Source organism: Glandiceps talaboti, chromosome 22, assembly GCF_964340395.1.
Source record: "Glandiceps talaboti chromosome 22, keGlaTala1.1, whole genome shotgun sequence".
Lineage (NCBI taxonomy): Eukaryota > Metazoa > Hemichordata > Enteropneusta > Spengelidae > Glandiceps > Glandiceps talaboti.
Window position 1 is genome coordinate 12,598,625 of NC_135570.1, and position 27,631 is coordinate 12,626,255.

At 37.5% G+C, this 27,631-nt stretch overlaps 2 protein-coding genes across 2 annotated transcripts; both read right to left on the reverse strand.

The window, feature by feature from the left end:
* Positions 1 to 1,170: 1,170 nt before the first annotated feature.
* Positions 1,171 to 18,002, reverse strand: LOC144452059 (sodium-coupled monocarboxylate transporter 1-like; the record flags this gene model as incomplete). Its single annotated transcript, XM_078143070.1, has 16 exons — positions 1,171 to 1,233; positions 1,931 to 2,049; positions 2,440 to 2,540; positions 2,977 to 3,185; positions 3,473 to 3,559; positions 4,220 to 4,287; positions 4,746 to 4,858; positions 5,277 to 5,365; positions 5,539 to 5,668; positions 6,344 to 6,484; positions 7,015 to 7,169; positions 7,847 to 7,914; positions 8,736 to 8,787; positions 9,258 to 9,326; positions 12,581 to 12,897; positions 17,957 to 18,002. Coding segments are annotated over 16 exons (1,827 nt in total), but the record flags the coding sequence as incomplete, so codon positions are not given.
* Positions 17,405 to 23,973, reverse strand: LOC144451987 (peptidyl-prolyl cis-trans isomerase-like). Its single transcript, XM_078142933.1, has 5 exons — positions 23,780 to 23,973; positions 21,933 to 21,963; positions 20,647 to 20,832; positions 19,381 to 19,456; positions 17,405 to 18,181 (listed from the first exon to the last, which is right to left on the reverse strand). Exons 1-5 carry the CDS (start codon positions 23,846 to 23,848, stop codon positions 18,049 to 18,051), a joined length of 495 nt encoding a protein of 164 aa, XP_077999059.1. The 5' UTR covers positions 23,849 to 23,973; the 3' UTR covers positions 17,405 to 18,048.
* Positions 23,974 to 27,631: the final 3,658 nt, after the last annotated feature.

Sequence of the window (27,631 nt, forward strand, 5' to 3'; positions counted from 1 at the left end):
CGGCAAGAGACAGTCACATGCAAATCATTCTATCTGTCATGACTGTGTCGATTCTGCATAGCTTACTTTCTTCTACTGTACTATTGATACATAATCGTGAATGGTGGCTAAAAAATTTAATCAAGCTTCCACCTCACAGGGGTCTGTATTTAGTCATTAAATAATGACTGATCACCTTTATCAAACATAACATTAGTAAATAAGTAAGCTTAACATGTCAATATGTATTTATTTCTCCTGGCCCCTATGAGTAGACTCAATCCATACATAACAGTAAATAAGTAACTTAAATATTATCATTTAAATATGTATATATTTCTCCTGTCCCCTGTGGCTAGACTCAATCCATACACTGTGATTAACACTTATGTCCAGCCATGTGAAGAAATGGTACTTTTGACTGGAGACTTGCATTTCTAATGAACTCAAGAGTATAAACCTGACTAGTGACTTACATTTCTGACAGGACCATAAATCTGACTAGTGACTTTCTAATCTAAAATCTCTAAACTAAAAAACTAAATATTCATGACTCCTGAGTGCTTATTACCTTCAGTGGAAATCCCATGACTGTTCATGTTTCACACATTCCATATGCATTTCTGCTGACTCACATGAGGTAATGTGGCTTTAAAAAAAACTTCTCCAAATGAGGGGTGCAGTTGTGCATGATGTAGGCAATGTAATGTAAATCATGAAATGACTCTCCAGAACCTAAAGTTTATAAAAATGCCTGTATTTCCTGAAGTGGCGTTCCTGTTTAAATATCCCATGTTTTACCTTTCGACAAGAAACTTTAATGCAGGAATTCACTCTTGGGGGCTCGCTCGTGTTTAATTACAGCAACCTGAGCCAAATTGATATTTTCACAAAATTAAAACGACTCATTGAAAAATCTTGACTACAGTGCTGATAAAATGTATGATAAATGTTTTGGATTATATTATTTTGAATTGTACGTAGAAGACCCTTTAATATTTCCAAATGTTAATCAGTTTGATATTGAGAACCAATGATATTTTGTGTTACATAAAACATTTCATCCGGGTACTGATGGTTGCATTACCGCTGTGAAGTCAGAGTGCTTGCCTTCCACCGTGACCCAAAACGGCCAACTGTAATCGCTACATCGTGTGATTTTCTGCATCGTCATACTTCCATAATCGGACATTATGCAAGTTCAATAGTTTGTGTACCCTCAGACCGTTCAATTACGTCAATACATTTCGATTCCTGTAAGAAATAACATCATAACTTCAACATTAGGGAGATTTTTGTCCCTTTTTCTGTCATTCAGCAGCAGCGACTCTTATCAGAGACCCTGTGAATCAATTTGACCCTTACGTTAAAAGCCAAAAGGTTAACATGATTTCTCATCAGCCAGTGAAAAAGAAAGGTACATTAGGATGACGAGTGGAACCTATCAGAAGACACGTTAGTTCAGTAGGTCGGAGCACTCAGGTGATATGGGTTTGACTCAAACACCTGCCACTTTTCTTTCCTCCGTATAAGAATGTGTTTCTTTCACTTTGTGTGTGGCATACACCCATACTATAATGATTTGAGAATGAAATGTACTCCTAAAGACATTTCACTGTATTCTAATCTTTGTCAATGTAACCGTCTGATGCATTCCAAGGTCATTAGAATCTTGACAGCATTTATTTATAATGTTTTCAAATGGTCGTAAATGGTCTATAGGATTAATATTTGCTGAGAGTTTATACAGTCACATAAACACTTCATATCATTTCATTTTATCTTTATGCATACAATTGTATTTCCAGATTTTGTAACTATGTAATCAATCGTCTTGTTTTCTAATTTCAAAGTGTAATTCCTTCGCAAAATGACCAGAGGCTTTGAAACACAAATAAAGTATACGCATGCGTATTTATAACAATCATTGCATCTATGTCACCTGACTCACCCCGTAAAGAGCCGTTGTTATGTCATCATTCTTAGAAGATGCATACGTGTCACGATAGTAACACAGCCGAATAAGGGGAGACAGCGTCTTAGGATTCACGTCCTCGGGTTTTGTTCTACCTATTAAAAGCAAAACAGATAGACAACAAAGGACGTAATATAGTTGAAAATACAGTTGGTTAGATGGTTGACGTAATTTCTTTTGTTTCATCTAATCATGCTGTACATGACGTCATAATGATTGCCCCCCTCCCCTCACCTTTTGAATATCCTACATATCATCGCAATTATTATGTAGTCATTTAATTTTACCATGATAATTTATGAATATTAATTTGTCTGGAACGTCCTCCATTTCCATGATTTAATATAGTAAGGTGAAGGGTGTCTTTTCCGAATAATGTACACACTCAGCCGTTATTTACACAAATCAATGGGAATAATATCTAACGTCCAAACAGCTTGCTTCAAAATATGTCAAATACAAAGAGTGAGGCAGATGGTATTCACCTGTAATGATGCTAACTATTAAACCAACCAAAATCACGATTACCCAGGCTATGGCACCATAGTATAGGTATGACAAGGTGTACAACACTGCAGTCGATGGGCTGTAACAGACAACAAGTGTGTTGAAGCCATAAGATGCCATATTCCAAGTAAGTAAGTGTTGTAATTCACGGTTACATCATTCCCAACAATAAATTTTCTTTTGAACTGACATTCTGCTCTATTCGTTTGTCTTCTATTTTGTCATTCATTCATTCATTCATTCATTCATTCATTCATTCATTCATTCATTCATTCATTCATTCATGCATGCATGCATGCATGCATGCATGCATGCATGCATGCATGCATGCATACATACATACATACATACATACATACATACATACATACATACATACATACATACATACATACATACATACATACATATACACACATACATATACACACATACATACATAAATACATATACACACATACATACATCCACATCAATCCATCTTTTCATCGATTTATTCCTTCCAGGACACCTACTAAGAGTCTTGAGGCATGGTTGCTGAAGTTGTTGTCATCATTGTGTAATGCGTCGTGGTGGATAATGGTGTTATATCGGTTGTATTAATCACTGGACACTCTGCTGTTGACAGTGAGAGTTTATCACCAGGTGGTGGACGATAGAGAAATCCTCCGATACCAAACCACAATGCCACACCAAGACCACTAAAAAACCCAGTGAGGGCGCCCTGAAATAATGAAACAGGTAATTTGATGTGAATTAGATTCATGGCAGTAAATATTCGATTCACACATACAATCTTAATCCTATGAAAACTTACATTAATGACACAATCATTTACATATATTTTGAATTTTATTTGGAATCTAACGATACCTAGTACGAGTAGGAATAAATCCACAGCAGGGCAAAGAAATAACTTGTACACTGCAGAGATCAGTTTGTTATTTTTCAAAACTTATAATGATTGTTATAAGCATTTCAAGTCAATGTATCACTGTATGAGATCCTTACCTTGGAATTTGCCCATGGCACGAATAATCCTAGAGTAAATATACCTAGGAGAGGACCACCTAACATTCCAAATACACTTATAGTAGCCTGTAAACAGACGTTTTAGAAATCAATACATGGCTGTAATAATCAATAATGTAAAAATAACAATAAATGTAAGTCATGAAAGGTAATATTTCTTAAGAATAAAGTGTGTTTCTTGATTAACCAAGTATATATGGCGTCAACAAATATATTCTGTTTGGTACGACAACATGACATCGACCAGGGAAGATCAAAGGGACATATCATGTATAATCTACGCCAAAGATCAAAACAGTGTAAAACAGTATAAAAAGGCCTCTCTAGTATTTCTTGGAAGGAACAATTCTAACTGCGCACCACCCCTACATCCCTAATTGGAAGGTGCGAGGGGATGTATTGAAATGACAAGTCACTTTTTCACAAAAATACATCAGGCAACTTTGGCACCTTTATCGAGCTCTAGAATAATTCCTAATTGTTGAAATATCATATTTGATCACATCGGATGTCTTTCGACAGAATATTTATAATGTAAAAGTTGGAGACCTCAAGAGTCTAAGTATTACGCCACCAATGGCCGGAAGTCCCTCTTTGGTGTGAATAAAATTCCCTGACATGACATTTATAGGTACTTTGAGTGTGAGACTCTTACACCCATTAAGCCTAACTACAACCAACCCGTTAATATAATATGAATTGCAAGAAATATGAACGCTAAAATACCTGTAAAACACTACCCAAGAGTGATGACACCCAAGCCATAAAAACACTGAACAAGCCATAAAACACAGCTGGAAATAAAACGGATAATGATATTAGATAAGTATAATTTTGAACTTTCAAACAACAGCTTTGTATCTGGTAATTTCTTAAATAAATTAAGTGTGATTGGATCTTTTCCTAGCAGCTGGAGAAGGTAATATTGTGTTCCATTATAGATGTCTGGAGTCCCTACCCATTAATTTCCTGACAAGATACGTCCACCTTTCTGCGTTATCAATTACAGGCGGGTTGGCCGTAATTTGTCACGGCGTTGAATGACGTCATCATAAGGTTTGGCTTTCCATTTCTTCCAGTGTAAATAAAAAGACATGTCTTTCTAGAAACTGTTTGTACTGTTATGATAGATCGGTGACGTAATAGAATGATGACGTAACATGTCGATGACGTCATCACATAGTGTGGAAAATATTGTAATGGTGTAAAAGTGCTTTTGACGGGCATTAGATAAACAGCAAAACTTTTTTACCTAAGCCCACTGTTATCCTGGTGTAGGTTTTATCGGGTAGATCCTTCCAAATCTGACGGACGATGTCTTCTCCTGTTACTGCAGCCAGTGAGTTCAGTCCCGATGACACGGTACTGTAATGATAAACAATGCAGTTAGGGATAGTCTCAAATTGTTGTATACTTACAGAAAAACACAACATCACTCATTTGTGAAAACCCATCCAATCCCATGTACTCGTAATATTCTATTTACTCGACCATACCTTGACAGCACTTGCTTGTCTTGAGCCATGACTAATTAACGAGCCGATGACGTAATTCATTACAGCTATAAAACAAATGTCGAGGAAATCCTTACTATGCAAACCATTGTTCTAATAAATGCCACAAGACAATTGTAATGTCATAGAAGGCATATGCATCGATATCAAAACATTTTATACTTCAGGTTCATCGAGCTTTTATGTAAGTATTTTTCACTTGACTAAAAAGTTATAAACTCAGTTTGTGCCAATTTAAATGACAGCATTAAGGTGAATACTGTCTATACCTGAGAGCAGCACAGAACATACAGGATATGAAAAGACCAGGTAAACCACGTATATGATAAAGAATATCCATGACGAAGTAAGGCATTAACTGCAAAAGAAGAGAAATGGTGGATAACCAGGTAGTTTACACAGACAGTTTACAACTGTATTAGTTCGCTCAGAGGTACTAGCGATCATCACCAACAAGATTCAAAATCAACAGAGCGCTTCTCAAAATGTCCGATAAAAGTCCTTGGCACAGAATGAGAAAGGTTTATCTACCTGATCAGGGGCTGAGACGTACTTGGCAGTGAATGGGTCACAATCAACGTAAGTAGCATACATAGCAAGACCACCACATATTGCCAAGGCCAACAAAAGTGTCAGTCCGGGTACATTGGCGTAGATGGCGCTGTAATGAGACAGAAATAGCTAGATCCTGATGGCATGTTGGATCCATCCACACACCCATCCACCAATTCATTCGTTCGTTCGTTCGTTCGTTCGTTCGTTCGTTCAATCATATTCATTCATTCATTCGTTCGTTCGTTCGTTCGTTCGTTCGTTCGTTCATTCATTCATTCATTCATTCATTCATTCATTCAATCATTCAACCAACCATCCATCCGTCCATCCACCCACCCACCCATCCATCCACCCATCCGTCTGTCTGTCTATCCATCTATCTATCTATCTATCTATCTATCTATCTATCTATCTATCTATCTATCTATCTATCTATCTATCTATCTATCTATCTATCCATCCATCTATTCTTTCAGAAACAACATGCTCTATTTCTACCAATTGATTAATATGTTGCACGTGAATTTTCTTGCTGAAAACAAGGATCTTGATTCTGGTTTTCCGGAAGACATGGTACAAATCTAGATTTTAGAAGTCAACAGCCTCGTCCTCAACGAATGGTTAGCCCTATATGATCGATGAGGGCGCACAGTGCTAGGATATTCAAGTACAATTATGCAGTAGATATCGGTACATACAAAACAACCAAAATTTTAGCTATGCGAAGCCCCAAGGACTGTGAAAGAGTCTATATTATCATTAATAAACACTTAATACGTACATCTGTGCTGTCCTCATGGTACGACATGACAGATAGCGTTGGACTTGAGATTGATTGATAAGATAAACTGTCCCCCAAGAAAAAAAACCTCCAACGCCAAGACTCCAGACGGTGTGACGAACAGTTGGATCCAGAGAAATACTGTAGATATTTAAAATATTTACGTACGTGTGTTAGTATGATATGCAGTACACTCTCGGCAAAAGTAGAGAATCTAGGAAGAATGAGGTAGAATTAGGTAGAATCTAGGTAGAAGCTAGGTAGAATCTACGTAGAATTAGGTAGACTCTAGGTAGAATCTAGGTAGAATCTAGTAGAATTAGGTAGAATCTAGGTAGAATTAGGTAGAATCTAGGTAGAATCTAGGTAGAATTAGGTAGAATCTACTAGAAGTAGGTAGAATCTAGGTAGAATCTAGGTAGAATCTAGGTAGAATTAGGTAGAATCGAGGTAGAATCTAGGTAGAATCTAGGTAGAATTAGGTAGAATCGAGGTAGAATCTAGGTAGAATTAGGTAGAATTTGGTAGAATCTAGGTAGAATTAGGTAGAATCTAGGTAGAATTAGGTAGAATCTAGGTAGAATCTAGGTAGAATCTAGGTAGAATCTAGGTAGAATCTGGGTAGAATATTAGATCTAAGAATAATGATGGGACATTGACCCTTGACCTACCTGTCGAATTCTATTCTTCCACCTGCCTTACATATATCCATAATATTACCCCAACCACCGTGATTGATGGAAGCCTGGATGAGGAGAGCCAGGAATCCAGTAACCATTATCAACAGTTGAAATGCATCCGTCCAAAGTACTGCCTTCATGCCTCCCTAGAAGATGACAGAAAAAAAAGTAGTCAATATACCTCCCTCTGTCTCTCTTATTTCTGTTTCCGTCTCTCTCCGTCACCGTGTACCTGCCTACCTACCTGCCTACCTGCCTGCCAGGGACTGTCTGTCTGTCCGTCTCTCTCTCTCTCTGTTCGTCTCTCACTCTGTCTGTCTGTCTGTCTGTCTGTGTCTCCCTCTGTCTCTCTCTCTCTGCCTGTCTGTCTGTCTGTCTCTGTCAGTCTCTCTCTCTCTCTCTCTGCCTCTCTCTGTCTCTGTCTCTGTCTCTGTCTCTGTCTCTCCCTCCCTCTCTCTCTCTCTCTGTCTCTGTCTCTCTCTCTGTCTCTCTCTCCCTCCCTCCCTCCCTCCCTCCCCCTCCCTCCCTCCCTCCCTCCCTCCCTCCCTCCCTCCCTCTCTCTCTCTCTCTCTCTCTCTCTCTCTCTCTCTCTCTCTCTCTCTCTCTCTCTCTCTCTCTCTCTCTCTCTCTCTCTCTCTCTCTCTCTCTCTCTCTCTCTCTCTCTCTCTCTCTCTCTCTCTCTCTCTCTCTCTCTCTCTCTCTCTCTCTCTCTCTCTCTCTCTCTCTCTCTCTCTCTCTCTCTCTCTATCACAGGCAGAAAGTAAAGATCACTTCCCCGTGTTCAAACTAAATCTCAAAGACAATGGGCAGTTGTAAAACTTACTACGGAGGTATAAAACGTGCACACAAATCCTACTGTCAAGACAGATCCCCACAGTGAAAATCCCGTTACTGTAAGATAGAAAATATTGTCATGGCTAAAATAAATTGTAGAAGTAGACAATAAGTACTAAATGTTTATGACTGGTTGACGAAAAAATGGTGTTCACATGGGTACGGTTTCTGATATATCTAAGATATACATCTACATTTTTATCTCTTAAAAACTTCTCGGTCTCTTTGCATAACGTTTCTCCTTGACTAGTCCACTTTGCTTCGATCTGTAACATCGAAAGGAGCATCCAGTCTAGGTGACATGTTACTCAAGTTGTTCGAAAAATTACATTTACGCCATGTTCGCAATCACGCGAGATTTCACTTTCTCACGAGATGTTGGTTTTCTCCGGTTTGTTCACAAGAACGTATAATAGCAAGTATTTTACACATTCTTGTTTTCTAGAATTTGTTGAGTGACAAACAATACAAGGAGCCGGCCTATATTTTTCCACATCGTTTGTAAGCTTAAGAAAACATAGTGTAAAAATTATTTTGATCGTTAAAGATCCAATATTCATAACTCTCATCCACATGTATTGGCCACTTTAATAAAGAATATGAATCGGTTCCGTGCCAATTTCGAATTGGTTCGGCACCTTCCCCCCCCCCCCCCCCAACGAGTAAGAGTAAGTTTCGAACCAATTCAACTCGATGCCCGTTGAGACCTAATCCTGCATTACATGTAATGGGGACGGGGCTATCTAGCCCGTCTTATTTAGTCCTTGAATTATGTACACTGACAAAGTGACCGAAGCATTGACAAAGGGCGTGGTATGGTGCCTTGCTGTGCATGCAGGTCACCATCTAATTTGAATGATTTATGGAACAACACATACCTGCATTGAGAGCAAGTGACGGAGTGTAGATACCAATACCCATGTATATCATCTAGGCAAAATAATGAATAGTGGTCAATTGTTGTAGTGACAAGATTGTAAAGCATAACACAAATAACTATGATTTACAGTAAGATTACGAGCCAAATTTACAAGACGCTTAAATTGGGGTAAACATCTATCATTTTCCAAGGTGAAGCCATTTAAGTTTATGGGAAAACCTCTTGTGATGACGTCATAAATACAGCAATCTCTTTGACAAGCACACAAAAGTGTCAAGACAGGACAAGAGGTTTTTCCCAGAAACCCTTGCAGAAAATACTAAAAATGGCTGAACAACTGTAAAGTGCAGTATTGCTGCTTTTCAAGATTTGAAAGTTGATTCAGTTACAGTGGTGCTATTTTGTAGTCCAAAATCATGTGAATTGATAGTAGTAACCAATACAAGTGTAGTAGAGGTTATTATAACTGAACGTAAATAAGAGCTGGCACAGATACTGTCATAGGAAGTCTTGATCTTACCGTCTGTACGATGAATGTACAGCAGCTGACGATACGACATGCTTTACTGTTGAACCGAATCTCCAAATACTGTAATTAGACAGAAAACAAACATAAAATTAATGAATTGGAGTCATAGAGGAGTCCGACATCATATGAATTGTCGATGTTCTTTTGTTTTCACAAATGCGTAGATAAACAGTAGAGACACAGTAAAGATACATACATACATACATACATACATACATACATACATACACACACACACACACACACACACACACACACACACACACATACATACATACATACATACATACATACATACATACATACATACATACATACATACATACATACATACATACATACATACATACATACATACATACATACATACATACAATTGCATTAATGCTATTGAGTAGATTTAACTCTGTCATTTGTGTTGATTTTAATATCTGTAGGGATGGATAAGGACAAATTCTCATTTCCGGAATATTAGTGGTATCTTTCTTTATGAAAATAGATTGGTGTTGTTTGTTAAGTACATTGGAAGCAGCATCAGAGTGAAGTTTGCCATTTGAACTCAAAGGAGTAATTTAGTATTTCCTCTGAGGGTATAGGTTTTTGTAATGATTTAGAATAGGTAGTTCTCATGTGCGTCGTAAAGCTCAAGGTCTTACGAACTCTAGATCTTTTGAAGGATTGTCCAGTCACAAAGTTTAAGAGGCGTTTTGCTTTGTTATAAAGTTTTGATATATCGGATCGTGTAGGGGGCCATTAAACCATGGGACGTTGTAACATGTGGAGGTCATTTTGGTTACAATTATGGTTCAGTTGTTCATAATTGGTCAAATTAAAAAGATGGCCAAGCTTCCTTACGTGACAGATCTAAGTTCCGTTCATTGTATTCGTTCACTTTCTGGAAGAACTTTGTCTTTCATGATCTTGACTTCATCTCTCACTTTGTCTAGATCAGTTTTATGGAATAGGTACACTTTCCGAATTTGTTTATTGGTTGAACCTTGCCTTATAAGGTTTAGGAATACAGTTAGAATATTGTGATCATTTATACCTGGTATTACTTGGTATCTAGTTATAATTCCGGGGTTCGATGCGAATAGCGAGTCTAAAATGTTCTCGTCGCGTGTTAGTTTGTTTACGGTTTGCTCCAATGAAAAGTCAACTGCAATATTTAGTATTTTGTTTGACAAACCAGTGTTACGAATTGACTGTATTTTCCTTATCACCGAGGATAAAGTCACCATCTAGTAGCAGATTTCAAGGCCTTTTCGTTGGAGTTAGGTTTGACATTAAAATCAATATTTCTAATTTGATCAAGTTCATTCACTTTGGTATCAGGTGGACGATACAAACAACCAACGAAAAAAAGGTTTGGAACCTGTAGTCTTGATTTCCACCATTTGCATTTGCATATGTTCCAGGTGACCATATTTTCTTACTTGCATTTCTGCACTATTGTCATATCGTCCACTGACAATACATATGCAACGAAGTATTGGTTTTCATGCTCGAACAAAACTACTTGTAAATAAAGTCAAATTTTAACTTTGTTCTGAGGTATTTGGGGAGAACATTCTTTCGTCGATGAGTCAATTCGGTGAACTGGTCAACTGTAGACAACAATACCCGCAGAAGGGTCATATTTACGCAATGATGAATAACTCACTGCTAGCTGACTATATACCTTGACTATACCATTTGTAAAACATGAGTGAAAAGGTTTATTGTTCTATCGACTTTTGAGGACACGGTGTTCATGCAGAAAAGAAATAAACAAAGCTTCACTTTATGACCAAGTCATGACTTTCGGTAGGTTAAACAATCATGCTGCTAGGTTTCAATACTCGTGTCAAAGTTCACGACATATTTAGAATTACCGTGACTGGTACATTGAGACTGATTTCAATATGAGAAGCAACACGAATTTTTACGTCAACCTTTGACTACTTACGTATGACTTCAAATGAGTACGTTTTGTGCAGCCATGCTTAGTTTTGTGGTTTGATTTCAGGTTACCCTTAGCTTGTCCACACTAAACATAATTGCATTATACAATTGTATATTGCTCATTTTCTGGAAATGTTTCGTTACATGTAAACAAAAAAATGCGAGTGATTCTCTCTGAATAGTGACATTCAATCGTTTGAGAATTATCATCAATTCAAGCTGTCTTTACGTAGACTTGAAATGGGTTCGAAATTCTTAGCATTGCTTTGTGACTGCCAGAGGCAAGGATAACAGACTGAGTGTACATTTATACTGTTATTGTTTTCATGACCGATGATGTTGCGTTACAGCAATGGCAGCTGCATGCTACATGTGACATTTGCGGTAACTATTAGAAACTAAATTTCCAATCACTGAAGCAACCATGGATTCTTTACTTTGTAGCTATAAACACTGATTTGTTTCTATCTACTGCCACAGATCTCTTCAAGGTCTACATCCATGGTCTAAGCTTCTTCAGGGTAAACGTCACACTTAGCTTGCTGGTACTGTAACTGGCGCTAGGCTTTCCCTGGCCAAAACTCTAAGTAGCCTTGCAAATTCGAGAGACAGAAGTATAGAACAGTAGCTGTCTGGTTGGTTGAAGTTACTCCGTGGGCTTCATCGAAATCAAAGAGAGTATACAACACCAATTTTGCTTCAATGATAATTTCACATTGTGTTTATCCCATGGTTCGTCTGCTTCTAATCTTTACTACCAAGGATTAGAACGAGTGAAATTAAAACGCATGATTCTTGAAAAAAGTCAACTTTCCAAATTGTCGAGTTTAACACGTCAAATAATACACTATTGTTCCATCCTCTGTACCTGCCATTGTATTGTTAGTTTAAAGCGCTCGTTGCCATGGCATCGTCACTCCGCCTCTTTATATCTTGGTCAGAACACAATGTCTATGACCTGCTACACTTTGTTATAATCAAATCATTACATACAATCGCACTACAGATTAATCGTCTGGAAGGAAAGTCAGCTGAATAACTTTTCAGATTAAAGGACATGTTGTGGAATCACCAGTCGAAAAGAGGAACTTGTTGGTAAGCGTTCTTTCTATTTGCGAGGAAAAATAAGTAATATGTATATTCGAAGTAGTGGAGAGTTCGTAATTATGCATATGCATGGCTTTTAGAAACAGCAAAACAGTTATGTTAGTACTAGATGTTGGGATATTTCAGTGAACACGATTACAAAGTCATACATATCGCATAAAAAAAGCTGACCGAACACAGAGGAGTTCGTCACAAGTGTTCAACCAGATGACCCCGAAATCTGGTCTGCGAACAGGTTTATTCTACAATGGAGTAAAACTCACCTCATAGACGCTTGTTATATCAAGATTATAGAAAACCGGCATATATAAATGCGCCGCAATAACCGTCGAGGTAACGTAGTTCAAAGCATACCAACTATACATGGTTCCGTTCAAGTAAATTTCTGCGGGAGTTCCTATTACAGTAATGGAGGAGACGAAGCTCACGATAAGAGATGTGGCTACAGGTAAAGCACCCATGTTTCGGCCAGCCAACAGAAACTCCTTTGACGAACGCCGTTTTCGACTTACAATCGCATAGTAGACGCCGATCCCTGACGAAATCGTCAAGACACAACCTAATATAACATAGTCGGCAACTGAGAAAGTTTTCGGTTCATTCATGATCAGCGACTGTTTGGTAGAGTACAACAGCAAACGTTACCGTCACATTCAGCGGACTGGCAAATCGTAAACAATATCTAGAACAGTTTCAACTCACTGATTCTGAATCTAAAATATCTCTAAGCATTATGGGAGGAATACTGCTGACACACCTGAATTCACATTTACATTAATGAAAGTGTGTTAAGTTATGTTTTAAAGCCAATCAGAGTAGCGATTGACAATATCTTGCTTTCTTTTCTTCTTTTCTACAATTTGTTGATTTGTTTCGATCTTTTACATTTCAATATTACTTCAATTTCCTTTGTTTTATTCCATTTTATTTCATTTTATCTTTACAGATAACAAAGAAGAAGAAGTCCTGTGTATAGCGCCATCAGATGGACCCGGTTACGACGTTGACGCAGAGGGTGGAAGGGAACGGGAGAGCGAAAAAACAACGGAGAAAATTTTTGCGCCGTTCTTAACAGTCGAACTGAGCGAAAGTCTCTCCACATGTTATACCCCAACCGTAGAGCGCATGGACGCGACAAGTGGTTTGACCACTTAGCCACTGACAAACCCTTTTGATCACATCGACAATACAATTGATATATGAGACAAGCAAGGTCTGTCTGACAACCTTTCTCGGGTCTGATATGACACTTTCAAGTTGACTTCGCAAATTGTTAAATGGACCCTGAACATATCTCGTACTCAAGATTGATGAGGTCAACTTAAGGTTAAAAGTGTTTTCAGTTTATGAATAGAATAAGAAAGGTCACAGCTACATGTATGGGCCCGTCAAACACATTAAGTGTTAGGAACAAGGTGTCTTCACAGGTGACACTCGAGGCGACTTTCTCGTAGTAGAACCAGGCGCACACAAAAGGAATCAGCTGAGCAAAATTTCACTTCTGGCAATTTCCTCGCACCAATGCCTCTCGTGTGCGAGTAAACTTTAATGAGAATTTGGTCATTCGTGGCCGTGAGCAAAAAATCTAGCATGTTGGGCATTTATGGCCTCGCGTGAATTTTTCGTCGTGTGTGCGTCTGACTTTCTTTTAAGAGTGCATGTGTGGTGATGACGGAAGAACAAAGATATGAGTAAACTTCTCTACGTCAAATACTACGGTATTTTCATTTTACAAGACAAAAGTGTGGACCTTTGGCCATGTAATAAAGCTGATGAGTAGGTAGTTGTTGATCTACTCCAAGCGTTACCAAACAGTCAGTTACACAGGAAGGGACGACAAATCTCACAGCATACAGCAAAGATTCTAGCACAACAGCCTTACACTGGAAGGAGACTTTTATTATATTATTCCATATGAACTCAAAATCCAAATGTAACATTTTACTTGAAAATCTAAGTTTAAAACGAGTATAATAATAAATTCTCCTTATTTTACCGTATTTTACAAGCCTACATTGTTTCTGCTTGAAGTGTGCTGATATGAACACGACTCTTTCTTCCCAGAGAAAACTGGACTTCAGTTATGTTTTCCTTTAAACTAGAATGTATCTAAATGAAAATAACAAAACCTGAAACAAAACATATCGTCTGACAGAGTCGACAAAAATCGTACTTGCACTGCTACATTTTATCATCCGACTCAAAATCTTACGACAGCACGGTGGACAGTACATTGTTACAATGGTCACTGCACTGATAAATTAGACTTTATGTCTCGCTATCACTAATAGTTTGGGTACATGACAACTTCGACTATTTTGACAAAGTCGACGGGAGTGTGATCCCTTGCCCTCATCTGCCCATCATTTGACTAGTTTATAATATGTAACCAATGAGGGCGCACTTTTCAAGGAGATTGGACTGGAATGGCATACAACCCCAGCTTGTGTGACAGACAATTCAATGAAGCCAGTCAAGAGCTGAAATGTACCCAAGAATGTGTAAAACAAAAAACAAAAAACAAAAAACCATGCAGAGATTTGTATATGTGTAATTATAGGGTAACCCCCCCCCCCCCCTGCATTCTGGAAATGTTAAATGTTAAATTCCAGGGAACTTTAACTTCACGTTTATGTCTTCTTTATAGCTGTTATCTCATCCAATTCCCATGTGCTGTTGATCAGCACTGTCTCCGTAATTTTTAGCCAGTCTTGTTGTTATTTATGTTCCTTGATTACTGTATGTCAATTTTTGACCTGAGAGACTGAAAGCGATTTTCCATATATACACTAAATAAAGTTATTTCTATTCTCTATTTCTATTCTATGTAAAATTGTATGGTACACTACGTTAAAATTGTCAATAGACCAGAGTCCGAACATAATAAGAGATTTCTTTACAAACAGAATGTGGGCTTTGCAAGGAGAGTTCTTATACTTGATCGTAATTATATTTATATTATATATTATTTATTTGCCAGAGGTTTTTGTGTTTTTTTACATATCAAGTGAGGAAAATGAAATAATCAAGTAATCACATCGCCAATTAGAAAAAAATATATATAACATAATAACTTGAACTTCTGGCTGGACCACAAAAATAGTTTGTTCAAACTAGTCGAGTTCGAGGCCCAAGGAAAACATATACAGTAATATCATATAAAAATAACCAAAAAAAACTTGAAATAACAGACCAAAACGAAAGCAAAACACACACACACACACACACACACACACACACAAGCAAGCAAGCAAGCAAGCAAGCAGACAAACAAACAAGCAGGGAAACACACACACACACACACACACACACACACAGAAAACATATGCATGAAGAGCAATGTCTTAATACCAAAAAGAAATACACATGTCGAAAATATATACAAGGAGCAAACGAGGGTTATAACGATGTTTTCAGAGTAAATTGACTTAGACGAGTATATACTGTTTTAATTCGGATTTAAAGGTAGATCTTGTTCTTATCTTTTTCAGTTGGTCAGGTAACGAATTCCAGTGTTTTGTGGCTGTGTACGTAAAACTGTGTTGGCTCAAAGTGAGATTAACTTTTGGAATGTAGAATTTGTCTCCTGCTGAGAGTCGTGTCACATAATTATGTGGTATTGGGTCGAGGTAGTCGTGCACTGTCTGTGAGAAATTGTTGTTTTTCAAATCAAAGATAAATAAACAAGTATTAAATATACATAACTGGTGAACATTTAAGATGCTAAGTTGGCGAAACAGAGGGGCAGATTTGGAGATACTTAGCCAGCAGGGCTTTCCCTTTCAACTTCGTTTTGGGCTTTCGGGGAGCAACAGCATCCCTGGCATCACCATGACCGCTAGCGGAGAGGGTGAGCACTTTTTTTGAAAATGAGGACAGTGTGTACTGAAGAAGCCATTTACACTGTAAGATACGTCGCCTGATGTTCAGCCCTCACCGGCCTCCTCTCACACAGGAGGGGTTGGCCGATGTGTGAGGGCGCCCTGTCACGGCTTACCTTACAGACTAGAAGCCACTTAGCAACATCAAATTTAAAACCATAAATTGAAACCAGTGCTTGAATACTGTCATCAATACTCCATAGTTTGGGTACATTAAGTCAGGCAGGCAGGCACACACATTCGCTTGGTTATTGACTGCTTCAACAATGCGTCAAAAGCAGTGCTCTGGTCAAATGTATGAAAAAACTGCTCCGAAGGTTTGATTTGATTCATCGTTGGTAAACCTCAGCCTATTTTACAGCACTGTTCCAAGACATACTTTGATATCTTGCTGTATCGCAAAAGAAATATAGGCTCTGGTTTGTGAGAATGGTTCTCAAAAGTACAAGCAAATTTTTTATCCCTCCTTTTTTAGACCACCAGAATTTTCAAGGCCCTCCCCGAATGTTTTTCATGACCACATTTTCCTCTCATTAGAGCCCCCTGCGGTAAATTCTGCTCATTCCCTAATGTACTACTCCTGACATGCAGTTACCAGTATTTGATTATTGGTACAATGCCTACTCCGCATGATGTTCAGCTACATTTCGAATGATTTATATTATATATAGAAATGAAACCTTGTGAATTCATGGTTCGTTAAATATGGCACAACACACACCTGTAAGGCCTGCCACTCAAGTTCAATGCCAACTACGCAAGAGAGCAAACTATGGCATTTTCTCATTTAAGCAGTTGATTCACAAGGCATCATTCACCGTAATGAGCACATTTGCAACTCAAATCATAAAAAAAGGCATACACTTGTATTTATGTGATATATTTCCATGTGCTATACAAGTACTGCAGCACAACCTCAGACTGCACTTCAGAGTCACCAGAGAAGGGATGATAGCACAATCAAGAGCATCTTCTGCACTGCACTATGCAACCTGTGGCATACAATGTGAAGCACTTCACAAGGTTCGTTCTGATTGGTTAGAAAACAAAGGACACAAAGCACATCTGTTGGCTGTCTTGTTAATGAATTAAGAGTATATACATGATTTCCAATCACCGGCCACCTTGTAATAGTTTCACAAGCAGAGCGATAGGAGGTAGGGGGCCCAGGACAATAAAAAACTCTGAAATACATTTTATTTCAATGTCTGAACATGCATGATTTTATTTCAAATTTGTGTACATGTGCAAGGACATTTGATCCCAAAACATTTAGAGCAATATAACTTGCTTATACATGGAAAAAGTGGTCTCGGATAACTCTGCCTTTAGACTATATATAAGGAGCTTAAATCAAGCAAATCCTATAGAAACAACATGTTAAGTATTCTGATGTATACATTGGTCCTTCTCAAAAACATCCTTGGATATTTCCTCTTCATATTACAAACTTTGGGGTTATTAAATTGTTACAACACAGAGTGAGACATATATATATAGCTAATGCAACTGCCTCGCCTTTCATACACAAAAAGAAGGGTATCCTGAACGATTATTTATCTGCAATTGTACAGCTAAATTTTCCTTCATTGCTAGACAATTTAGTAAGTTTTTACAAACTAGCTCACTGATCATGTCCCTTGTCGGAAACCACTCTATTGCCTACATTTTTGGACCATTTTACTATGAACTCTAAGCTTTGTTCCACCACTTTCGGTTCTATTCCCCTTACATACATAAGAATGTCACATTACCTACTAGTGAATCTGTGAACTAACAGAACATTGATTGAGCTACCTAAAATAAAAAATTTGACGATTTTTGACTATATTGTGGACAGCTTGGCCTTATTACAATTGACCACTGTCTGCAATTACGATTTTTTTGGATGTTCTGCCACTGCTGGATCCATAGTCTTCGATCTTTTTCACAATATCAAGCCCCTCAACTATACTCCCAAATACAACATGCTTTCCATCCAGCCTGTAAACAACAAAAGTTATTGTTAATTATAAAATTCATGGTGCAACCACAAATGTTACATATTACTACAGCAGGATAACAAACCGAACATATCATTGCAGAAAAAGGTCCCAAAAATGGTAGGTACTGCAACAGGGCAGCCAAGGACCAAAGACAAATCAAATCAGGGGCAACAATTCTGGTGAAATCCGAAAATGATAATGATACACAGGTAATAAAGGCCCAAGTTAGATGAGTCACATTTACATACTTACTTCTTTATTTATAGTATATTCTAATAAACTCGTTATACACATCTACACATATTTGTTATTTTGGGTACGAGGCCAGAAATGATTATATGTATGTACTTGTACACTTTCTGGTCTTTTAAAAAATGAAACATTTTTAATAATCGCAGAAAAAGTTTATATAAATGTGGAAGACTCCAAAAAAGAATAAAGGAAAAGAGAAGTATACATACGGATAAATTTAGTCTGTAATGCTTTATCTGTTACCAACATTAATGGAACATGATCATGGTGCAAAATCGACGCTTAGTTTGATGGTACATGGTTCGCTTGCGACACATGCGACAGCTGATGTGCTGCTTGCCGTGCTCAAGCTCAAACGCAAGCAAATTGAGCAAATGCTGAGCTCGTGGAGGTTGAATTTTCAAATTCCAAGATTCGAATCATTCGATCTCGCGATAAGACAGAAGTAAATTTTACGACCGTTGATTCATCGGTACACTCCAAAGCTAGCGCAGCGTTCCCTATATTCTATTTGTATTCCAGCGCGATTCGATCGAGTTAAATATAATGTATTTCTGTGTGTATTATAATTAGATATTAATTAGCGATTCAAGATACTGCAATAATAATAAACAAGAACTTGACGGAACTTGTTGATGTTGTCTATATTCACGTTATTCAATATTGTTATAGACACCAGAATTGTTGCCTCATGCCCTTGATCAAATAGAACCATTTCAACACTTCAAAACTCGAGTGCTATTGCACAAATATTCTGGTTGTATAAAAACAGTGGAAGTTTACACGATACAGTGTGGAAACTTTGACGGAATTCTAATACTTGGTGAACGCTTACAGTATGCAAGTGTGTAAGTTTTGGTGCAATAAACTCAATAAAATATTAAGCGTTCCCAGTAAAACAAGATTGGGGCTTGTCAACTTGGATCGATTTTCAAAAATACTTACCATGAAGTCGTTACAGTGCAAATGAAGAACTGTGACCCATTGGTGTTTACACCAGAATTGGCCATGGACAAAATTCCTGCAAAAAAATGAGAAAAAAATAAATAAAAACTTGACTTTTTTACTTACAGTGGCAAACCAATATACATTCATGTATAAATATAGAGTTTTGCAAAGCTTTGGTAATCCTGGTAACAGGAGAGAAGCTACAGATGCACACGTCTTGCCGCCATTTCCCCCAGTCTATCATCTTCACTTGTTGAAGTACTCTATAGAAAGTACCTTGCCACTTGCATGTTACATAATTGATATACAGTTCGATACCATCCTCAATATTTTCCTCTTCATTCATCCAAGGAAAATACTCACAGGGAGGCTGAAGCCTAATCTTTGATGAAGTGACTTAGGTCAGGAATAATCTAATAGTTATACCTCCTCAAGCATAATTTGACAAACTGGGGGAAATAAGGGCTATTACACTCAATCCACCCAGACATCCCAACGACCAACTTCATTTGAATATTGCATTCAAAGTTACTAAGAGACATTCGATTGTTGAAAGTTGGTGTGGATGGTAAACTCCCATCACCAGGCATGAATGATATTGTTAAATTCCTAAGGATAATACTAAGGGCTAAGGATTCAATTAGTGATCATAACATTAACACTGGAGATGACAACACAGATGCTCATGTAATAGAGAAATCACCCATCACATCATCTCAGAAGAATGAGGCATCAAGAATGAGTTCTGCACCAATTTAAAGTCCTTTTCCTTCCCATTCTCCATTATTCATAGTTTCCATATTTGCCATTTCCCTATCGCTGGGCATCAAACATATGCAATTTTACATGCGAGTGTTATTGTTGACTCGCGCAATACTCAAATGAAGTTGGTCGTACGTTCACAAGTCTGGGTGGATAGAGTATAAAAGCATTTTGACTTTATTTTGACCACCACAGCACTAATGACAGAGATACGATCATGATGTAGAATTAACAGGGTACAGAATCACTCTTTTCAAACACATTCAACCCGACTTGTGGGTGTGGTATACCATACTGTATTTGGTGTAAAGGAATCATAGAATGGACTTGGGACACTAAGTTATTTCAACATAGTACATAACAAACGAACATGACAAAATACACTCTTGCCAAGCAGGGTGAACACAAGATAATTTGACACCAATGCCAATGTAACACAACTGTATAGTTTGTGTCGTTTCTTTACAAACGTTTACATGCATCAAAATCTTGATTCTCTACCTGGGCCAGTGTGTTTTAGGTGAAAGTTCTCATCAGGGAATTTGTTGCCATAGATACTCTTTCCACCTGTACCATCTCCTTTGGTGAAGTCACCACCTTGGCACATGAAGTCTGGGATTACACGATGGAAAGTACTACCCTTGTATCCATAGCCTTTCTCCCCAGTACACAAGGCACGGAAATTTTCTGCAATACAAAAGGTATCAAAATTTGACTCATTGAACAGTTACGAATATCACAGAAATATGTCAAAAGCTTCACCTGTGGGATGTGTCAAACAGGCCACATAAAAAGCCCAAATCATCCATGTTCTAACAAACTTTTTCTCTCAATTGTTCAAGATGACTTCTCCCTGATTATATGATCATAACTTTTGTACTAGCTACCCAACTTCCACTACTGATTAAGTCATAGTACTTCACATAATATCCATATAAATGTGATATGCAAAGGTATTTCAATTTTATCATGAGCAGAACATGTTGACAATGGGCAAATCATTTGTGTGGATCTAATACTGCTGTGAGCTCAAGCAAAGCTCACAGTGTACAGGATTTTATGAAAACATTTGGGGAATAAATTTTTGCAACACAGAATTGCCGTTGATGAGCTTTTGAATACCAGTTATCTTCAGACAACAATTTTTATGAAGGAAACCACACTTTTCATAAATTTTTGAACCGATTTTCTTGACAGGCAGAATTTTTGCAAGGAAATAAAGGAAAATGTGTCCACCTGTTATAGGTGCACAAGATATTGATTGAATAGTTATGAACAAAAGAATTTCCGTATTAAAACTTGTACAGACTCTCTAAATTAGCAATAACTAGAAGTTGAAAAGTACTTTATCTAAAGCATGGGTTTCATTCAGTTGTTGGCACATTTTTCATGCAAAATTTGCTTTCCTTTTGATTCTCAACATACTATTGTTACACATTATTCCTATGTAATTGCTGTGCTTGATTGTTTTTGAAATATGGCACGTAGAAAAAGTTACCAAATACACAACATTCAAGCACACAAATGAAAGAACTGTGGGTGAAACATTGCTTACATTCCATTAACTAGTCATTATCACAGCATTAATATGGTGAATTTTTTTACTGGTGTTGAGCATGATTGAAAATATCGAACTTTGCAAGTGGGCCATGTTGTCAAAAGTTCAGCTGCACATTTTCTCAACACAGAAAAGAAGGTTTTTAAAATTACAACATGAAAAACAAGATTTGATATTAATGATGGTCAGCAGGTACGTAATCAAAACTGAAATTCATTATATTACCAACCTGCTGTCTTGGGAACAACATCACCACGCAGCTGTATGTGAGAAAGTAGATATGAAGAGGAATTATATATATTATTTATATATATTATTTATTAGTTTGGTAACCTTGATAAAAATATACAGTCTTTGGACATTGAACATACATTTTAACGAGAAGAACAGCTTCAACTCACTGAAGAGAGGATAGTAAAATATATTTAATTGGGATTGGAAAGTCGGGGACAAATGTTGACATTTGTAGCATGTAATTAATATTTATACAAAATATTTTATAACTACTTCCAGTTTCTTGCACAAATGAAGCATGCCACCATTCATTGCATCAACCATGCAACATCAGGGCTCCCCTGGCAAATTAAAGTATTTTGCCATACAATCTAGAGAATCTCAGAAAATAAAAGTACTTTTGTGAGATTTTTCCTCCGACAATGTTTAAATTTTGATCAACCTGGTTTGCATTTAGCTCGAGTGAACTTTTCATACACCGACATCCATATACAAGGGCATAGTGGACTGAGAACACAGTGTAAGCAACATTTTATTACACGGGTTTTTTTTGTTTTGTTTTTTTTTAGTTCTCACCAGTACTACATACCTGATTTGAATCTACAAAAATACAACTCAATTCTAAGACTGAACTTTCAAACAATGAAATGCAATATTATTCAAAACAGACCATGCCTTGCTGACAAAAGTTAGTGGAACAATAGATGCTGTCATACCATTACCCACAACTGAAAAATTCCACCATCTTTTAGTACATTTCTTAGCCAACCAACTCAACAACAAACTCAACCCAAAGCGGAATATTTCAGAAACATGCTAATTTGTTCAAAAATTCTTCTAATATGCGAGTTACGACTACGACCTTCAGTGCCTTTCAGCGAATCGGAATACAAACACAAGTGTCATGCATTTGGAAATTTCCATGCCTAACAGTAACACCCCTGAGTAATTCAAGAAAATTTTCACCTTCCAGAGCTGTACATTCAGGGGTGACAATAAGTTTAACACCCCAACACCGAGACAATAATCCACTTAACACGGTAAACAGGACAAACAACAGTTATGAAACTAAAAGTCTGTGCTCGTTTCAATCCGTGCATGTTGACCCACACAACACGTGGTGTGCAAGGACGTGCCTTTTACACGGCGCAACTTGCCGCATAATGGTGGCATTTTATCCATGGATACTTCGCCTCATGTCAAGCCCGCATTACGCAATCCTGATAACAACTTCTAAGGTTAACGACATCAACGCCACAGTGTATATCAATTGCGACATTTCGGGTCGTGATAGAATGTTTTGCTATTGACTACCACCCCCACCCCCTTTTTCCGGGTGGTTTGAAAGGTTATCAAACAAGCAAGGTGGGATAACGAAACACGATTCATTTGTCTAGCCAGAAGGCCCTCATGTCACTTGCAATTGTGAAGCATGAAACAGAAAATTGGCTTCACATTCGCAAAAATCCGAAAATGGACGTACACACGCGTGTATCTGAGTGTTTGTCATCGATTTTTCAAAATACAGTAGGTGGGCAAAATAACGGCTCGATTCCGACTAATGCTGTACCATTTCTTTCCTCTCGAAATACAAACGTCAGTGGAACTCGCCAGAGAAGAACACGCAAACAATAAATAATGAGAAAAGAATTAGAAATTCCATCTCGCGCCATTGGGAAAGTAAAAATTGGCTGTTAATTGTTATGACTGGCCTCGCCTTGTCTGTGAATGACATTTGAAACTGAGCTGTGTATCCCACATGCAAAATGATCCACAGCATCCCTTGGCGGCTTGAGTAGTTTCAGTACTATTTTTTCCGTGTATAAATCTTTAAAAACTTACCTCCATTATAATACGACCGATTGGTTTGCCATCAGCAGTCATATCGAAAAACACTCTTGGCTTTGCCATTGTGCACAGAAATCGTCGGAATATGAGGAAATGAATTTTGGAAGTGAACAAAGCTCAGACACAGAGTTACTGTAGGAATGCTGCACTGAATGCAAAGGCCCTCTAACTAGACAAACCACGTGGGCTACACGGAACCTCATCACGACATAATCAGCATGAAATTAGTGCGCTATAATAACTCGTTAATATTTCCAAATTCATGAAAGTTTCGAACTATATGAACTCTAAAAATTATAAAAACCTAAAACCTTGAGAGTCAAATCCCATAATATATTCGATGCAATGTCGAACTATTGATTCCATACCATGCTAATTTTTATTGCGGAAGAAGCCATAAATTAGAGTGCTTCGTCCAATTTTCAGACCGTGAAACCCCGTTTATGAGGCGACCCAGGCGAGGAAAATTTAGATAATGTAACTAATATGCATCGTCAAGTGACATTACTGTAAACCAGGCCATGAGTGGTGCATGCAGTGCCAGTGCAGTAGGCGTAGTGTTGCTAGACAGACTAATTACAAAGTGCCACAGTTTGCAATCAAAGACCCATTTTCACTCAAGTTAAAAAACAAACATTTTATCCATACATATATATATATATATATATATATATATATATATATATATATATATATATATATATATATATATATATATATATATATATATATATATATATATATATATATATATATATATATATATATATATATATATTATTATATATAAGCTTCAAGTTGGATCACAGGGCATTCAGATCAGGTTTTAGTTATGTTTACGAAAACAAGCAAACAAAATAAATAAATAAATATTGACAAGCATCAACAATGAGAGAGTAATTTCAAATCATAATTATCAACTACAAGAATTACTCTATGCTTTCCCATTTGCCAAATTGTAGGGTATGTACAACATTGTGACCATTTCGCATATAGGAAAACATATAGTAATTCTTGTAGTTGATAATGATTTGTAACTACTCACTTGTTGATGCTTGTAAGTATTGATTGATTGATTTATTTTATTTGTTTGCTTGTTTGTTCGTCTATTTTCTTTAACATAACTAACTAAGCCTCAGTGCCCTGTGGTTGGATGGGTGATTTTTTTTTTTTAAAAAGCTTTATATCAAGCTATAAATAATTAAATAAAAATACGGTTTTTTGCGAACACTCATGACGAGAAGAAGGATGGACCACTTTTAATTTCTTTGACTTGACCCTGTCCGAAGCTGTAGCCCATAGACATGGCTATATCATTATGGCTTCACCCCAAGGCTCGACATAGGCTTTAATATTGACACGACAAACTAGTCAACATTCGAACTATTAAAGGGAGCCATTACTTATCATAAAGCCCGGGCTGGTGGGGGGGGGGGGGGGGAATTCAAGCCCGTGCTATTGCGTATGTTACTTCAACCCCCCCCCCCCCGATTTCGTTGTGTTAAAAAGTGGCCTTCTAAAAGTTCTATGTCCTTTCTCTAAAACATAACCCTCCCCGTATTAAAAAAAATCAAAAACAAGGGTTTAAATGCTGTCAATGTGGGACAGCATTTTAAACATGATTGTTCTCATAAATGGACACGAGTACTAGAATCAATGGTAAGGACTTAATCCCACCGCTGCCACCACGTTACAAAATGTACCCGTGTCGCTGTTTGGATCACATTAGATGAGCTGAGAGAACTCCAAAGGCTAGTGAGGTAAGTGCACTCCCAACATGGTCGGGACATGTGGACAGGGATCAATATCTCCACAACATCATCCCCAATATCTTACCAAATTAGTTCCCGTTTTATCTTCCTATTTTTACATTTACTCCTGGGAATCCCACTCCTATCCTTTCCTCACATCACAACTTAGAATTGATTCACTGCATGGTTGTCATTATCAGCAGCGATTTGATTGATATGGTCTGATGGTACCTAACCCTAACCCTAACCAATATGGCAGGAATGGAATGTAGCTCTAGTGGCAGCGGTGGGATGCTAAAACTCACAAAATAATCCAAAGTTAGACAATACAATGAGTCAAAGTAAAATGTGACGCTCCCCTATTCCCATTTTCCAGGATATGGCCCTCTCCCGAGAACCGACTTGCAAAAAGTGACCCACCCACTAATTCCCACGTCACTTATGTGACTGAGGGCTCCGTAAGTTTCTGTGCGAGAAAAGTAAGACTCTACTCTACATATGTCGAGAAAATGAAAAAGCTGCCATGTCGCTGTCCTGACGTTCGTCTTTTTTTTAAATTTAGATACAAATATCAAAACGAATTAATAAAAAAATAGACGCGTAGATGTTATGGCAAGGCAGAAATGTCGCTATTACTTTGTTTTCGGAATGTGAGGGGCGGGGGGGGGTCTGGCTTAGTCTAAAAACTACTGATCTGTTGGTTTTTAAATCTGCAAAAACGAATATTGGTGAACTTCAAACAGAGGCTGTTTTCTCTTCTTCATCTAAAGAAATATTTAAACGCATAACTGAGGAGGATACTATTCTTTCGGGGGGGAAGGGGAGATAAAAAGCGCTTATGCGCAATGGTCTCGTTGACAGAGCCCCTCGGCCCCGGGCGGCGAGAGTCTGGGTAACCGAGACTAATGGGCTGAGTTCAGTTCAGTCTCAGACCACTAAAAAGTTTAGTTCAGTTCAGTTCACGGGACTAGTAATCCTAATTGGATTCTAAACATCCCTGTATTCTAGTTCAAGTCGAGTGTAGCCTGAGTCATGCAAGTAGCGACCCTAGAATAGCGCAAGTGGCACCCCGGGATCGGCACTCGAAACAACCTCAAATTACGTAAATTACGTCATATATGACCTTTCAACTCAACCTGGGCTCCACCATCTACGCGAGTTGTCATCCCACGAAACGGCCGTAAGTTTTCCTGGGTTTTTGAATATTTGTATGATATTTTAAGAAGATTTTGCGAACAGTTGTAACATTTAATACAACAAACTCGTCTCAGTGGTAATATTTGGAAGGACCGTTTAATTTTTTTGTCGAAAATTAAGGTTAAATAATTCATATCTAGCAGACGACAAAATCTTGTGATAGTTAGTAATTTAGTAGTGCATACGACATAACCGTACCGTAATTCCAACTTACATGAAAAGTTAATATTAAAAGTAATTATTACATGGCATTCTTTTCAGTCCAGTTATTTTTACCATGGCATTTTCTTGTGTCATGCTACACACATCCACATAAAAAAAAAACGCCCTGCATTTAAAGTTAATAGTGCTTGCTCTTAATTTTCAGTGTACCAGTTGCTCCAGCGACCAAATGAAGAAAAAAAAAAGTAGTTTTTGTTCAAAAGGAAATTACAAACATATTAACATCTCCACATCTTGGTGAGTAATAAATATTATTCACATACATAGTGTGTGTGTGTGTGTGTGTGTGTGTAGTTTTGTTACTATGTGAGGACTACAGAATGGGGGGGGGGGTGGTAAATAGAGAACTAGAAGATGAATACAACAACTTGATGAAAAAAATAAGAGCAAACAACAGGACAGCAGCAAGCCCAAGAACACTTTATTATGTAGATGAATGAGTAAAAGTTATAAAATAACCCCTTCATTTAATACTGTGCACTCATATTTACAAAAAAAAATATATATATAAAAATTAGTATTCATATCATTTCACTAGTGTGTCTCCAGTAATGGAATTGTTAAAAATAAATCAAAATTATTTCTCTGTTTTGTTTGTGTAACATGGCAGAAAAATAATGATATTGTTTTAAAACAATACTGGTCGCTCTGAGGAGTAAGCCTTGAAAACTCAATT